We start from the raw sequence: 17164 nt of genomic DNA, 5'->3' as shown, positions 1-17164 counted from the left end.
TCTAGGAGACAGAACGCGTCTCCTTCCTGAGCGGTATGATGGCTGCGTGGTCCCATGGTGTTTATACTTGCGTACTATTGTTTGTACAGATGAACGTGGTACCTTCAGGTGTTTGGAAATTGCTCCCAAGGATGAACCAGACCTGTGGTGGTCTACAATGTTGTTTCAGAGGTCTTGGCTCATTTATTTTGATTTTCCCATGATGTCAAGCAAAGAGGCACTGAGTTTGAAGGTAGGCCTTGAAATACATCCACAGGTACACCTCCAATTGACAAAAATGATGTCAATTAGCCTATCAGAAGCTTCTAAAGCCATGACATAATTTTCTGGAATTTTCCAAGCTGTTTAAAGGCACAGTCAACTTAGTATATGTAAACTTCTGACCCACTGGAATTGTGATACAGTGAATTATAAGTGAAATAATCTGTCTGTAAACAATTGTTGGAAATATGACTTGTCATGCACAGAGTAGATGTCCTAACCGACTTGCCAAAACTATAGTTTGTTAACAAGACATTTGTGGAGTGGTTGAAAAACAAGTTTTAATGACTCTAACCTAAGTGTATGTAAACCTCCGACTTCAACTGTAAATAAGGTATTTCGTTTTTCATTTTTTTTATGCATTTGTTTTTATTTTTTACTTCCCTAAGGCACTGTATACTCAACCTGTTCTCAGAATATCCTGTCTAATTTCACAATATTGAGTAATGTTTTTTCCCTGTTTCACTTCCCTCTCTTCCTCCCTGCTTTCTCTTTCAGCCATCTTGTTGGTGGAGTTGGTATATGCAGTGGTGGGGATCGCCTGGCTTTTCCAATACTACCAACCGTGCTCTGATGTCACTGCCAAGAACCTTGCTTTGGGTGAGTTCGAGAGGGAGTATGAGGGAGCAGCAATCAATGGAGTAAGCATGTTGTAGACTTGAGTAATCTTCAAAGAAAGAACCAGGACGGACTTGTAAAACAAAGTAATGGAGTAGAAATGCCCATGGGCATGTTTCGCTTTTCTTACACATTTGCGTGGTTCGTTATCAAGATCACAATATATCAAAACTATCCTTTCTCCTCCTGGTCTCCCCCAGGGATTGTAGTGTGCAATTGGCTGGTGATTTTCAGCGTGTGCTTCACCCTCATGTGTACCTTTGACCCCACGGGACGTACCTTTGTCAAACTGAAAGCCACCCGGCGACGCCAACGCAACCTCACCACCTACACCCTCAGGTTGGTACTCTCTTCCCTGCATACTACCGTCTGTACACCCTTAGGTTGGTACGATCTGCCCTACACACTACCATCTCTAAACCCTCAGGTTGGTACCCTCTGCCCTACACACTACCATCTCTACAGAGTATACCACCTGCACCCTCAGGTTGGTACCCTCTTCCCTACACACTATTACCGTCTGCCCTACACTCTACTACCCTCTCTGCCCTACTCTGCACCCATCACAGCACACTAAGGTAACCATCCTGCTGTGCCTCCCTTCCTCAGACACCGGCTAGAGGAGGGCCAAGCCAGCAGCTGGAGCAGGAGACTGAAGTTCTTCATGTGCTGCACCCGAGCCCAGGACACACAGTCTGTGAGGGAAATATAATTCTTGTTCCTCTATCTGTCACCCAACTTCTAGCATGATACAATCTATTCAGTGAAAAGCAATGGTTGTGGTTAGGATCTGTTCTTGTGGTTATTCATGGTTCAACCTATCTCTCCTCTCCCGTTAGGATGCGTATTCCGAGGTGGCCAGCCTGTTTGCAGAGTTCTTCAGAGATCTGGACATTGTGCCTAGTGACATCATAGCTGGCCTGGTGCTGCTTCGCCAGAGACAGAGGTCTAACAGAGGTGCCATCCTGGACCAGGTAACAGGGGATGGGGACCAGTGTGGAGAGAGAAAGAGAGGGATGGGGGATAGGTAAAATGCTAACAGAGTTGGAGGGCCTGTGTGTGTTTATGGTCTTTCGAGTACTGAGTATATGAGTATATTCCAATGTGTGAAATAGTTGTTTTTCTCCTTCAGGCCAACAATGACATTTTAGCCTTCTTATCTGGAATGCCTGTAACTCGCAACACCAAATACCTGGACCTTAAGAACTCAGTGAGTGTGTGTTTGTGGATTTATATTGAACCTCTAAGGCAGCGGTGTAGCCTTTTTCTCTGTTTTGGATGTATATCATTGTGTGTGTGTGTCCCTCAGACGGAGATGGGCATGTACAAGGAGGTGTGTTACTACATGCTGTTTGCCCTGGCAGCGTATGGCTGGCCCATGTACCTGATAAGGAAGCCTGCGTGTGGGCTGTGCCGCCTGGCCAGCTCCTGCCAGTAAGTCTGCCTGCCTCCCTCCCATCCCATGCACTTACACCGGTTTCACATTTCACATTCATCAGTATTGACAAAGTGGTAATCCACTGGGACAATAACACTCTGGTCAGACCCCACTCTCTGACACAGTGGGTAAACAATGGAGCACTGACACACAGCGTGTTCCACTCCACTGTTCAGACAAAACACTGACCCACGCACTAACCACTTGACTAGTGATACAAAGACCTAAATACACTGAATCACACAGATATGTTTGTGTTTTAGACTCACACACTCAATCTAAGGACCTATTGTAGTAATCTCTCCATCTCGCTCTCTCTCTTCCTCTCTCCATTTTCCTCTCTCGTCTCTTTGTGTCTGTCCACTACTCTCTCTCTCTATCTCTCTATCTCTCTCTCTATCTCTCTCTCTCTCTCTCTCTCTCTCTCTCTCTCAATCTCTCTCTCTCTCTCTCTCTCTCTCTCTCTCCATCTCTCTCTCTCTCTCCATCTCTCTCTCTCTCTCTCTCTCCATCTCTCTCTCTCTCTCCATCTCTCTCTCTCTCTCTCCATCTCTCTCTCTCTCCTTCTCTTCTCCTCGTCTCTCAGCTGTACATCAGGGTCTGGCTCCAGGCTGTCCCAGACAGTGACAGTGGAGGAAGATAACTGCTGTGGCTGTAACGTCCTGGCTATCCGCCGCCACTTCCTGGACAGAGAGCTGAAGCAGGTCCATGTTGTCTACACATCCTGGCACGACGCGGTGAGTACCAAATGGACGCGTGACAGACTTAAAGGTCAGGGGTCAGTCTGGACAATTACCAGGCATGAGTAGAATACGGAAGATACAACATGCAGTGTTAGTAGAAGCAATTTGCAAAGTACAGATGAACAGGTGTATGATTTGTCATATTGTCTGTCAGTCAACAATCTGCTGAATCACTCTCTTTGGAATTGTTTCTCTAAACAATTCCTCAATTATATATTGCACTTAGTTCCCTCAATAATACAGTGTATGTAATATAACACCTTATATTGCTCTGTACCAAGGGAAGTAAATCACACTGCCAAGTGGCTGACTGGACAAATACTATCCCAATCACATCCAAAATATTGCACCTGTTAATTATTTTCCGTTTGTAGAGGGAAGTTGCCTTTGCGAGAAAGAGAGCACTGAAAACACACTGACTGATTTGTAAAGCAGACTTCTCTGTTAACTGGGCCAAGTCTGACTTTCCATCCATTAAACCACACCATGCAGGCAAGCTAGCAGAGGGTCTGGACTCTGCAGACTCTCATCACAGATGGAGTTAGGCCAGGACACTCCATGATGGAAGTCATCATTATAGTCCTTGGCTGTTTCTTCTGCGATGCCTTTGATTGATGTGTGTAACCAAAATAAATAGATTTAGCTGCTACCTCTCACTATTCTCTTTCTCCCCTTCATAGGTTTACGAGACACCTTTCTTTGTGGCTGTGGATCATGGGAAAAAGAAAGTTGTCATCAGCATTCGAGGAACCCTGTCCCCCAAAGTAAGACACAGTGACAAACCAATGACTCACAAGTGACTGACCAGAGAGTCATCTAACTACCATGGTTGTGTCCCAAATGGTAATCTATTCCCTATTTATTGCAACACTTTTGGCAAGAGCTTCTGGTCAATGTTGTGCATGTAGTGTTTAAAAATAGAGCGAGGGTGATGGCATCTCCCAAAAAGACTGCAACAACCTACACAGTCCACTATATAGGCCAAAAGGTGCTATTTGGGATGCAGACAATGACTCACAAGTGAATGTCAGTCAATCATGGTCCATGTCAGTCAATCATGGAGCACAATACAATGTTATGCAGTACAACGACTTTCAGTGAAGTTAAATTCCTCACAGTTCTATGACATCAAATTCCCATGAAACATTATATGGGCTCAATTTTGCTCAAGTACTGTAAAATCACTATACTTTATCATTTATGAGGTAACTTTTCTTAGTGTCCAAGGAAAGGAGACTATTATTTAACTGGAGCAGGAAGAGAATGTGTTGCACTTGCTTGCAGTATTCAGAACTCCCCTCGAATGTGTGTCAACCATCTATTTAATATGTCACAGTTATTTTTCTCACATCAAAATAGTTTTTTCTTTACTTGAGGAAGTAGAGCTCTCTCGCTCTCTCTGTCTCTCTGTCTCTCTGTCTCTCTGTCTCTCTGTCTCGCTCTCTGTCTCGCTCTCTGTCTCGCTCTCTGTCTCGCTCTCTGTCTCGCTCTCTGTCTCGCTCTCTGTCTCGCTCTCTGTCTCGCTCTCTGTCTCGCTCTCTGTCTCGCTCTGTCGCTCTCTGTCTCGCTCTCTGTCTCGCTCTGTCGCTCTCTGTCTCGCTCGCTCTCTCTCTCTCGCTCTCTGTCGCTCTCTCTCTCTCGCTCTCTCGCTCTCTGTCTCTCTCTCTCTCTCGCTCTCTGTCTCTCTCTCTCTCTCTCTCACACACACACACACATGGTCTCTCTCTCTCTCTCGCTCTCTCGCTCTGTCTCTCTCTCTCGCTCTCTGTCTCTCTCTCTCGTACACACACACACACACACGGTCTCTGTCTCTCTCGCTCTCTCTCACACACACGGTCTCTGTCTCTCTCGCTCTCTCTCTCACACACACACACGGTCTCTCTGTCTCTCTGTCTCTCTCGCTCTCTCTCACTTACACACACGGTCTATCTGTCTCTCTCGCTCTCTCTCACACACACACACGGTCTCTCGCTCTCTCTCACACACGGTCTCTCTGTCTCTCTCGCTCTCTCTCACACACACACACACACGGTCTCTCTGTCTCTCTCGCTCTCTCTCACACACACACACACGGTCTCTGTCTCTCTCGCTCTCTCTCACACACACACACACGGTCTCTGTCTCTCTCGCTCTCTCTCACACACACACACACGGTCTCTCTCGCTCTCTCGCTCTCTCTCTCTCTCTCTCTCTCTCACACACACACACACACATGGTCTCTCTCTCTCGCTCTCTCGCTCTGTCTCTCTCTCTCGCTCTCTGTCTCTCTCTCTCTCGCACACACACACACACACACACACACACACACACACACACACGGTCTCTGTCTCTCTCGCTCTCTCTCACACACACGGTCTCTGTCTCTCTCGCTCTCTCTCTCACACACACACACGGTCTCTCTGTCTCTCTGTCTCTCTCGCTCTCTCTCACTTACACACACGGTCTCTCTGTCTCTCTCGCTCTCTCTCACACACACACACGGTCTCTCGCTCTCTCTCACACACGGTCTCTCTGTCTCTCTCGCTCTCTCTCACACACACACACACACGGTCTCTCTGTCTCTCTCGCTCTCTCTCACACACACACACGGTCTCTGTCTCTCTCGCTCTCTCTCACACACACACACACGGTCTCTGTCTCTCTCGCTCTCTCTCACACACACACACACGGTCTCTCTCGCTCTCTCGCTCTCTCTCTCTCTCTCTCTCTCTCACACACACACACACACATGGTCTCTCTCTCTCGCTCTCTCGCTCTGTCTCTCTCTCTCGCTCTCTGTCTCTCTCTCTCGCACACACACACACACACACACACACACACACACACGGTCTCTGTCTCTCTCGCTCTCTCTCACACACACGGTCTCTGTCTCTCTCGCTCTCTCTCACACACACACACGGTCTCTCTGTCTCTCTGTCTCTCTCGCTCTCTCTCACTTACACACACGGTCTCTCTGTCTCTCTCGCTCTCTCTCACACACACACACGGTCTCTCGCTCTCTCTCACACACGGTCTCTCTGTCTCTCTCGCTCTCTCTCACATACACACACACGGTCTCTCTGTCTCTCTCGCTCTCTCACACACACACATACACACGGTCTCTCTGTCTCTCTCGCTCTCTTTCACACACACACACACGGTCTCTCGCTCTCTCTCTCTCGTTCTCTGTCTCTCTCTCTCTCACACACACACATACACACGGTCTCTCTGTCTCTCTCGCTCTCTCTCTCACACACACACACGGTCTCTCTGTCTCTCTGTCTCTCTCGCTCTCTCTCACTTACACACACGGTCTCTCTGTCTCTCTCGCTCTCTCTCACACACACACACGGTCTCTCGCTCTCTCTCACACACGGTCTCTCTGTCTCTCTCGCTCTCTCTCACACACACACACACACACGGTCTCTCTGTCTCTCTCGCTCTCTCTCACACACACACACACGGTCTCTGTCTCTCTCGCTCTCTCTCACACACACACACACGGTCTCTGTCTCTCTCGCTCTCTCTCACACACACACACACGGTCTCTCTCGCTCTCTCGCTCTCTCTCTCTCTCTCTCTCTCTCACACACACACACACACACATGGTCTCTCTCTCTCGCTCTCTCGCTCTGTCTCTCTCTCTCGCTCTCTGTCTCTCTCTCTCTCTCACACACACACACACACACACACACACACACACACGGTCTCTGTCTCTCTCGCTCTCTCTCACACACACGGTCTCTGTCTCTCTCGCTCTCTCTCTCACACACACACACGGTCTCTCTGTCTCTCTGTCTCTCTCGCTCTCTCTCACTTACACACACGGTCTCTCTGTCTCTCTCGCTCTCTCTCACACACACACACGGTCTCTCGCTCTCTCTCACACACGGTCTCTCTGTCTCTCTCGCTCTCTCTCACATACACACACACGGTCTCTCTGTCTCTCTCGCTCTCTCACACACACACATACACACGGTCTCTCTGTCTCTCTCGCTCTCTTTCACACACACACACACGGTCTCTCTCTCTCTCTCTCGTTCTCTGTCTCTCTCTCTCTCACACACACACACACACACACACACACACACACACACACACACACACACACACACACACACACACACACACACACACACACACGCGGTCTCTGTCTCTCTCGCTCTCTCTCACACACACGGTCTCTTTCTCTCTCGCTCTCTCTCACACACACACACACGGTCTCTGTCTCTCTCGCTCTCTCTCACACACACACACACACGGTCTCTCTGTCTCTCGCTCTCTCTCACACACACACACGGTCTCTGTCTCTCTCGCCCTCTCTCACACACACACACGGTCTCTCTCGCCCTCTCTCTCACACACACACACACACACACACGGTCTCTCTCGCTCTCTCTCACACACACACACACAGTCTCTCTGTCTCTCTGTCTCTCTCGCTCTCTCACACACACACTCACGGTCTCTCTGTCTCTCTCTCACACACACACACACACACACACGGTCTCTCGCTCTCTCTCTCTCTCGCTCTCTCTCTCTCTCACACACACACACACACACACACACACACACACACACACACGGTCTCTGTCTCTCTCGCTCTCTCTCACACACACACACACACTGTCTCTGTCTCTCTCGCTCTCTCTCACACACACACACACGGTCTCTGTCTCTCTCGCTCTCTCTCACACACACACACACACGGTCTCTCGGTCTCTCTCGCTCTCTCTCTCACACACACACACACACACGGTCTCTCTGTCTCTCTCGCCCTCTCTCACACACACACACACACGGTCTCTCTGTCTCTCTCGCTCTCTCTCACACACACACACGGTCTCTCTGTCTCTCTCGCCCTCTCTCACTCACACACACACACACACACACACGGTCTCTCTGTCTCTCTCGCTCTCTCTCACACACACACACGGTCTCTCTGTCTCTCTCGCCCTCTCTCACTCACACACACACACACACACACGGTCTCTCTGTCTCTCTCGCTCTCTCTCACACACACACACGGTCTCTCTCTCTCACACACACACACAGTCTCTCTGTCTCTCTCGCCCTCTCTCACACACACACACACACGGTCTCTCTGTCTCTCTCGCTCTCTCTCACACACACACACGGTCTCTCTGTCTCTCTCGCTCTCTCTCACACACACACACACGGTCTCTCTCTCTCTCTCGCTCTCTCTCACACACACACACGGTCTCTCTGTCTCTCTCGCTCGCTCTCTCTCACACACACACACACACGGTCTCTCTCTCTCGCTCTCTCTCACACACACACACACACGGTCTCTCTCTCTCTCACACACACACACGGTCTCTCTGTCTCTCTCGCTCTCTCTCTCTCACACACACACTGTCTCTCTCTCTCTCGCTCTCTCTCTCACACTCTCTCTCACACACACACACACACACACACACACACACACACACTGTCTCTCTCTTTCTCTCACACACACTGTCTCTCTTGTCTTTCATCTTTTGTTATCACCTCCTCCACTTAAAGTTATGCTCCTGCAACTAAGAAAGTATTTTTTAAACCTCACAATTTGGTCTAGATGTGTCAATGTGTAGTTCATACATGCATAATCTATGAGCAGAATTACTGTTATACCTCAATTAGCCACGAAATCCCTAGTTTGAAAGCGACTGTTTTCTTCAAGCTGTGCCGTGCCAATGTGGCCCAGCCCCCTAACAATTTGAGTTCTGGCCAATGAGTACAGTCCCTCGCATTTGAAAGGGTCCGTGGCACAACTGAAAGCATTCAACCAAAATGTGTCTTCTGCATTCAACCCAGCAACTGAATCAGAGAGGTGCCGTGTGGCTGCCTTAATTGACATCTGCCTTGCTCAAGGGCAGAAGGGCAGATTTTTCCACGTTGCCAGCTCAGAGATTCGAACAAGCAACCTTTCGGTTACGGTCCCAACGCTCTAACCGTTAGGCTACCTGCCGCTGAGTGACAGCTAGTATAGGCCTGCCCAGTGTAATCCAATGAGGTTGCCGGGAGACAGAGGGCAATGATATGGTCCACATATCTGCACGCGTGAAGTAGTACACAATTTTCAGGGACCACTTTTGGCTCGTGAGTGCTACTTTCAGAACGAGTGGCTAAAAAGTTTACAAAAGTACCAGAGAATCTCTTTAAGTGCATGTAGTAGTATAATAACATGTTTTTTTCTCTCTCGCGCGTGTGTGTTATGTTAGGATGCCCTGACGGATCTCACAGGGGACTCTGAGCGTCTGCCAGTGGAGGAGCAGCATGGAAACTGGCTGGGCCACAAGGTCAGAATGCACTCACCCATCCAGAACTAGTCATATCAAAGGTTCCCGTGGGTGTCTCTTTCCCCTCTTACAAGCCATCCCCAAGAGATATTGGTCCAATATGCTCCCAAAGCGCAGGGGCCATTTCACTTCTCAAAAGTGGAATGATTTATAGATGTAAAATGAGTAGATTAAAATGATTTAATAGAGGCTGAAGTGAAGCAAAGATGAATGGAATGTAACAGTCTGCCTCTCCCTCTCTCCTCTATTCTCTCACTTCCTCTCTTCTTCTCTCAGGGGATGGTTTACTCAGCAGAGTACATTAAGAAGAAACTAGAGCAGGAAATGATCTTGTCACAAGCCTTTGGAAGAGATTTGGTACATGAGTGATGAATATGTGGATATGTCTCCGTGTGGAGTGTGGTAGAAAGGATTTGTGTATATCAGTTGAAATGTAATACGTTTGTCTAACTAACACTTTCATGGGAACAGAACATTAGAATAAATATACAACTTTGTTGAAGTGGGTGGGGGGTTAGGGTTAGAGGGGTGTGTGTGTGTGTGTATAAGAGTATAATTCTAATCTGTGTAGAAAGGATTTGTGTATATTGGTTGAAATGTAATACATGTTTACGTAACTTACACTTTCATGGGAACAGAGCATTAGAAGAGTGTGTGTGTGCGCGTGTGTACAAGTCTAAACCTAATGTTTTTCTCAGGGTAAGGGAACCATGCACTACGGGCTGGTGATAGTGGGACACTCCCTTGGTGCCGGTACTGCAGCCATCCTGTCCTTCCTGCTCCGCCCCCAGTACCCCACACTGCAGTGCTACTCCTACTCTCCACCAGGTGGCCTTCTGAGGTAACTATGGCCTTCATCATGTCATCAAACTATATGGTAGATGTATTTGCTCGGCCCATTGCTTGTAGCCACTTGTAGCTATTGCAACAGGACAGAAAGCACCAAGACCTACTCGGATCAAGAACTTTGCATCAGACATCCATATCCCATTGCTTGTATAGGCTGGAATTGCATTGGGAACTAAATTACCGATAGTACACTAAACACGCACACTGAAACGTCTCACCTTCAACCGTCATAAGATCACTGTGTAACATGTCCATGTGTGTCTTTCAGTAGATATTAGGCTCTATTATGGGGCTTGTTTCTTTCAGTAGATATTAGCCTCTATTATGGGGCTTGTTTCTTTCAGTAGATATTAGCCTCTATTATGGGGCTTGTTTCTTTCAGTGGATATTAGCCTCTATTATGGGGCTTGTTTCTTTCAGTAGATATTAGCCTCTATTATGGGGCTTGTTTCTTTCAGTAGATATTAGCCTCTATTATGGGGCTTGTTTCTTTCAGTAGATATTAGCCTCTATTATGGGGCTTGTGTCTTTCAGTAGATATTAGCCTCTATTATGGGGCTTGTTTCTTTCAGTAGATATTAGGCTCTATTGTGGGGCTTGTTTCTTTCAGTAGATATTAGGCTCTATTGTGGGGCTTGTTTCTTTCAGTAGATATTAGGCTCTATTATGGGGCTTGTTTCTTTCAGTAGATATTAGGCTCTATTATGGGGCTTGTTTCTTTCAGTAGATATTAGCCTCTATTATGGGGCTTGTTTCTTTCAGTAGATATTAGCCTCTATTATGGGGCTTGTTTCTTTCAGTAGATATTAGCCTCTATTATGGGGCTTGTTTCTTTCAGTAGATATTAGCCTCTATTATGGGGCGAGTTTCTTTCAGTAGATATTAGCCTCTATTATGGGGCGAGTTTCTTTCAGTAGATATTAGCCTCTTATGGGGCTTGTTTCTTTCAGTAGATATTAGCCTCTATTATGGGGCTTGTTTCTTTCAGTAGATATTAGGCTCTATTATGGGGCTTGTTTCTTTCAGTAGATATTAGCCTCTATTATGGGGCTTGTTTCTTTCAGTAGATATTAGCCTCTATTATGGGGCTTGTGTCTTTCAGTAGATATTAGCCTCTATTATGGGGCTTGTTTCTTTCAGTAGATATTAGGCTCTATTATGGGGCTTGTTTCTTTCAGTAGATATTAGGCTCTATTGTGGGGCTTGTTTCTTTCAGTAGATATTAGGCTCTATTATGGGGCTTGTTTCTTTCAGTAGATATTAGGCTCTATTATGGGGCTTGTTTCTTTCAGTAGATATTAGCCTCTATTATGGGGCGTGTGTCTTTCAGTAGATATTAGCCTCTATTATGGGGCTTGTGTCTTTCAGTAGATATTAGCCTCTATTATGGGGCTTGTGTCTTTCAGTAGATATTAGGCTCTATTATGGGGCTTGTTTCTTTCAGTAGATATTAGCCTCTATTATGGGGCTTGTTTCTTTCAGTAGATATTAGCCTCTATTATGGGGCTTGTGTCTTTCAGTAGATATTAGGCTCTATTATGGGGCTTGTTTCTTTCAGTAGATATTAGCCTCTATTATGGGGCGTGTTTCTTTCAGTAGATATTAGGCTCTATTATGGGGCTTGTTTCTTTCAGTAGATATTAGGCTCTATTATGGGGCTTGTTTCTTTCAGTAGATATTAGCCTCTATTATGGGGCTTGTTTCTTTCAGTAGATATTAGCCTCTATTATGGGGCTTGTGTCTTTCAGTAGATATTAGCCTCTATGGGGCTTGTTTCTTTCAGTAGATATTAGGCTCTATTATGGGGCTTTTTTCTTTCAGTAGATATTAGGCTCTATTGTGGGGCTTGTTTCTTTCAGTAGATATTAGGCTCTATTGTGGGGCTTGTTTCTTTCAGTAGATATTAGGCTCTATTATGGGGCTTGTTTCTTTCAGTAGATATTAGCCTCTATGGGGCTTGTTTCTTTCAGTAGATATTAGCCTCTATTATGGGGCTTGTTTCTTTCAGTAGATATTAGCCTCTATTATGGGGCTTGTTTCTTTCAGTAGATATTAGCCTCTATTATGGGGCTTGTTTCTTTCAGTAGATATTAGCCTCTATTATGGGGCTTGTTTCTTTCAGTAGATATTAGCCTCTATTATGGGGCTTGTTTCTTTCAGTAGATATTAGCCTCTATTATGGGGCTTGTTTCTTTCAGTAGATATTAGCCTCTATTATGGGGCTTGTTTCTTTTTGCCTTGTGCCAAAGCTGAATAACCTCTAAAGCGGCCAGCCCCCTCAAACTGGATTTGCAATGTAACTCATGGTGAAAGAGGTTGTGTGAACATATGCCATGTTCCAGTGCTCTGCCTGTCCAGTGCTGTTCTGAGAAGGTCATTTGTGGTTAGAACTGGTTCTAGATTATCTCTGCTGATCAGATGAGGCCTTTTTCAAGTCATCCAGGTTCTAGGTTATAGCATAAGCAGGGAACTCAGAAGCACCATCTCTGTATACACCAGTGTTTTCTGTGCTGAGATCTTCTTCATATTTGTCAGTCGTGACTCGTGATCTAGTCCATTTGTCTCTGATCTTATCTATTGATATTAATTAGATCCCAATCCCGTTTGTAACACCGATGTCGATATCTTGGATTATTTTTATCGAAGGGCAACTCATCGCTGGCCTTGATTCCTCTACACATCGACGCTTGCTGTGGAGAGATGTTGAATTATTTATCCAGTTGGAATGAGATCAGACTCATGATTTTTGTGTGTGGAAAACATCTGGTTGGAAATTCAGCAGCAACAGTTTGTGGTGATGGAGGGAAAGAGAAGAGTACACATCACACTCTGACCCACTCTTCCTTTTTTCACATCCTCTTTCACTTTTTGTGTCTCTGACAAGTATTTTGCTACACCCGCAGTAACATCAGCTAAATATGTCTATGTGACCAATAAAATTAGATTTGATTTGACTCTCCTCATCGTTTTGTTTCTACAGTGAGGATGCCATGGAGTACTCCAAAGAGTTTGTCACTTCTGTCGTTTTGGGAAAGGACCTTGTCCCAAGGTATGTTATCTATGTAGAAACCCCACCTATTTCAAGTATCATATCTGTCATGGTGTACAGCTGTACTCATTTCTCTCCTGTTTGTCTCATAGGATTGGTCTCTCTCAGTTGGAGGGGTTTCGGCGCCACCTGCTGGAAGTCTTACAGAAGAGCGACAAGCCCAAGGTAGCGCATGTACAGTTGAAGTCGCAGGTTTACAGACACATATATTTATTTTAAACTGCAAAACCCTTACGCACCACTGCACTTTGTATACCAGGGTTGGCTGGCCTTCTCTAGTCACTCGTAGGCTCTGTCACTGGTATACTTTTATTTACAAAGCCATTTTGGGTTTACTACCTTTTTATTTGGGCATTTTTATTGTTCAGAAATGTGGTGGGTACTCTCTTTGTTCGCTGGACTTTATCCTGCTAACTGTTCCAAATGTCCCAACCGAATTTGGTAAAAGGGCTTTTATGTACTGCCATCGTCTTGGAACACCTGACAAAATAACTGGAAGAATTTGACCCGATGAGTATTTTTAAATCACTGATGAATGATCTTGAGACTGATTCCCTGACCTGTCAATGTTTTTAATTTGCTGTTTTTGAATTTGTTATACTCTTGTGAATTCTATGGTTTTTACTAAATTACTTGTAGTTTTCATGTTGTTTGTCTGTAATTTTTGTAATGACTTGGTGCTGCCCATCTTGGCCAGGACGCTCTTGAAGAAGAGATTTTAAATCTCAATGAGCCCTTCCTGGTTAAATAAAGGTTAAACAAAATAAATACAATTTAGGTTGGAGTCATTAACTTGGTTTTCAACCACTCCACATGTTTCTTGTTAACAAACTATAGTTTTGGCAAGTCGGTTAGGACATCTACTTTGTGCATGACCCAAGTAATTTTTCCAACAATTGTTTACAGACAGATTATTTCACTTATAATTCACTGTATCACAATTCCAGTGGGTCAGAGTTTACATACACTAAGTTGACTGTGCCTTTAAACAGCTTGGAAAATTCCAGAAAATGATGTCATGGCTTTAGAAGCTTCTGATAGGCTAATTGACATCATTTGAGTGGACCTGTGGATGTATTTCAAGGCCTACCTTCAAACTCAGTGCCTCTTTGCTTGACATCATGGGAAAATCAAAAGAAATGAGCCAAGACCTCTGAAACAAAATTGTAGACCTCCACAAGTCTGGTTCATCCTTGGGAGCAATTTCCAAACAGCTGAAGGTACCACGTTCATCTGTACAAACAATAGTACACAAGTATAAACACCATGGGACCACACAGCCATTATACCTCTCAGGAAGGAGACACGTTCTGTCTCCTAGAGATGAATGCACTTTGGTGCGAAAAGTACAAATCAATCCCAGAACAACAGCAAAGGACCTTGTGAAGATGCTGGAGGAAACAGGTACAAAAGTATCTCCATCCACAGTAAAACGATTCCTATATTGACATAACCTGAAAAGCCGCTCGGCAAGGAGGAAGCCACTGCTCCAAAACCACCATAAAAAAGCCAGACTACGGTTTGCAACTGCACATGGGGACAAAGACCGGACTTTTTGGATAAATGTCCTTTGGTCTGATGAAACAAAAATAGAACTGTTTGGCCATAATGACCATCATTATGTTTTCAGGAAAAAGGGGGAGGCTTGCAAGCCGAAGAACAACATCCCAACAGTGAAGCATGGGGTAGGCAGCATCATGTTGTAGGGGTGCTTTGCTGCAGGAGGGACTGGTGCACTTCCCAAAATAGATGGCATCATGAGAGAGGAAAATTCTGTGGATATATTGAAGTCACATCTCAAGATATCTGTCAGGAAGTTAAAGCTTGGTTGCAAATGGGTCTTCCAAATGGACAATGACCCCAAGCATACATCCAACGTTGTGGCAAAATGGCTTAAGGACAACAAAGTCAAGGTATATGAGTGGCCATCAGAAAGCCCTGACCTCAACCCTATAGAAAATGTGTGGGCAGAACTGACAAAGCGTGTGCGAGCAAGGAGGCCTACAAACCTGACTCAGTTACACCAGCTCTGTCAGGAGGAATGGGACAAAATACCAAATACTAATTGAGTGTATGTAAACTCCTGACCCACTGGGAATGTGATGAAAGAAATAAAAGCTGAAACAAATCCTTCTCTCTACTATTATTCTGACATTTCACATTCTTAAAATAAAGTGGTGATCCTAACTGACCTAAGACAGGGAATCTTTATTAGGATTCAAGCTCTGTATATTCTACAGAAAGGAAGCATCAACACTGTGCTGTAACCACTATCAGTATAGGTTGTAACTGCTGATATCTCCCTGCCAGTGGAGGATCATTGCAGGGGGCACTAAGTGCATTCCTAAGTCCGAGCTGCCTGTGGACGACGGCCCCCAGCCCCATGCAGCCCCCGTGCCCCCCAGCACCCGTCTCTGGCTGCATCCCAGTGATCTCAGCATCGCCCTGTCAGCCTCCACCCCCCTCTACCCCCCGGGCAAGGTCATCCACGTGGTCCACAACCACCCCTCAGAGACATGGTAAGAGCCCTGGCATTACAATGATGGCACAAGAAAGTTTATTAGTCACATGCACAGGGTCACAGATGTTGTTTCAGGGTACTGTGGAATCCTCTTTTATATAGTAGTAATAAAAAGTCAAAATAGAATAGAAAACGATCACAGGACGGCATATACTGTATATTGACACATATTTACAGCTTGTTTTAAATTCTATACAGCTGCAGCAATTTAAGGTAGTTAAGTGTGTAAACAAGGATACTTCTCCATAGAGTGACGAGTGAGTAACAAGGATAAATGTCCATTGTGGGTTGAGGGGGAGGTAGGGGTCCGTTGAGGGGGAGGTAGGGGTCCGTTGAGGGGGAGGTAGGGGTCCGTTGAGGGGGAGGTAGGGGTCCGTTGAGGGGGAGGTAAAATGAAGTCCGGGGGGCAGGAGAGGGACAGGGGGAGCAGGTAGCTGCCTCGTGGTGGCTATTCAGCCTGATGGTCCTATATTGATTCAGCCATGATGCTCCTATATTGAGTGTTGAAATCGGGGAGAACAGGCCGTGGCTCGGGTGGCTGAGGTCCATGATGACCTTCTTGGCCTTCCTGTAACACTTTGTTGGAGGTGTCCTGGAGGGCAGGCAGTATGCACCCGATGGTGCGTTTGGCCGAGCATACCACCCTCTGTAGAGCCTTGCAGTCAGCGGCAGTGTTGATACAACCCAACAGTATGCTCTCGATGGTGCTCCTGTTGGACACTGTGAGGGCCCTCGGGGACAGGCCAAATTTCTTCAGCATCCTGAGGTTGAAGAGTCACTGTCGTGCCTTCCCCCACGAGGGCGAGATTTGTTTGGTCATGTGCTTAAAAAGACTTTACATAGGGCCTCCCGTGTGCCACAGTGGTCTAGAGCACTACTGTGCCACCAGAGACTCTGGGTTCGCGCCCAGGCTCTGTTGCAGCCGGCCGCGACCGGGAGGTCTAGCCAAGCGTCGTCTGGGTTAGGGAGGGTCTCTCCCGACGAAGGACAATTGGATACCACTAAATTGGGGAGAAAAAGAAAGACTTTACATATAACAACACAGAAACTACAAAAAATAATGAATTCAGAGTGTTATAGCTACACATTTAAAGTGAAAGTACAATATGCTGTATACTGGAGGGACCAACAGACGATCTATTATACAGCCTAATGGCTGTTGTATAAAAGAGTCCCCATATCGATCTGTTTTGAGTGAAGGGTATGAGTAGTGTTTGTAAAAGGCTTTCAAGTTTTAGGTGGATGAATTTTGTGTAGATTCGTGGCTGATTCTTGATCTAGATCAATTATCCTTTCCGCCATCTTAAGCGCCGAACCTTTTTCACCACGGTGTCCGTGTGGTTTGACCATTTCAGCTCCTTGGAGATGCTTACGCCGAGGAAGTTTGTTTTTGACCGTCTCCAG

The 17164-nt window shown here is 46.0% G+C and overlaps 1 protein-coding gene across 4 annotated transcripts in view; it reads left to right on the top strand.

Moving 5' to 3' along the window:
* The window catches only part of LOC135557914 (diacylglycerol lipase-alpha-like), a 55081-nt gene that overhangs the window by 25884 nt on the left and 12033 nt on the right, over positions 1-17164 (top strand). For 3 of the 4 annotated variants that reach the window (XM_064991642.1, XM_064991623.1, XM_064991633.1), the window contains exons 4-17: positions 760-861; positions 1080-1218; positions 1489-1576; positions 1719-1853; positions 2012-2089; positions 2189-2313; positions 2904-3054; positions 3741-3824; positions 9264-9341; positions 9618-9698; positions 10040-10182; positions 13171-13239; positions 13332-13404; positions 15550-15758. In XM_064991642.1, coding sequence (XP_064847714.1) covers positions 760-861; positions 1080-1218; positions 1489-1576; positions 1719-1853; positions 2012-2089; positions 2189-2313; positions 2904-3054; positions 3741-3824; positions 9264-9341; positions 9618-9698; positions 10040-10182; positions 13171-13239; positions 13332-13404; positions 15550-15758 — 1555 coding nt within the window. Of the gene's footprint in view, positions 1-759; positions 862-1079; positions 1219-1275; positions 1367-1488; positions 1577-1718; positions 1854-2011; positions 2090-2188; positions 2314-2903; positions 3055-3740; positions 3825-9263; positions 9342-9617; positions 9699-10039; positions 10183-13170; positions 13240-13331; positions 13405-15549; positions 15759-17164 lie in introns of those variants that run through there. The other variant, XM_064991650.1, reaches the window with a different exon arrangement.

The sequence above is a fragment of the Oncorhynchus masou genome, chromosome 2 (assembly GCF_036934945.1).
Source record: "Oncorhynchus masou masou isolate Uvic2021 chromosome 2, UVic_Omas_1.1, whole genome shotgun sequence".
Lineage (NCBI taxonomy): Eukaryota > Metazoa > Chordata > Actinopteri > Salmoniformes > Salmonidae > Oncorhynchus > Oncorhynchus masou.
The sequence above is the reverse complement of the archived record's forward strand: the minus strand, read 5'-3'. Positions and strand labels throughout refer to the sequence as shown.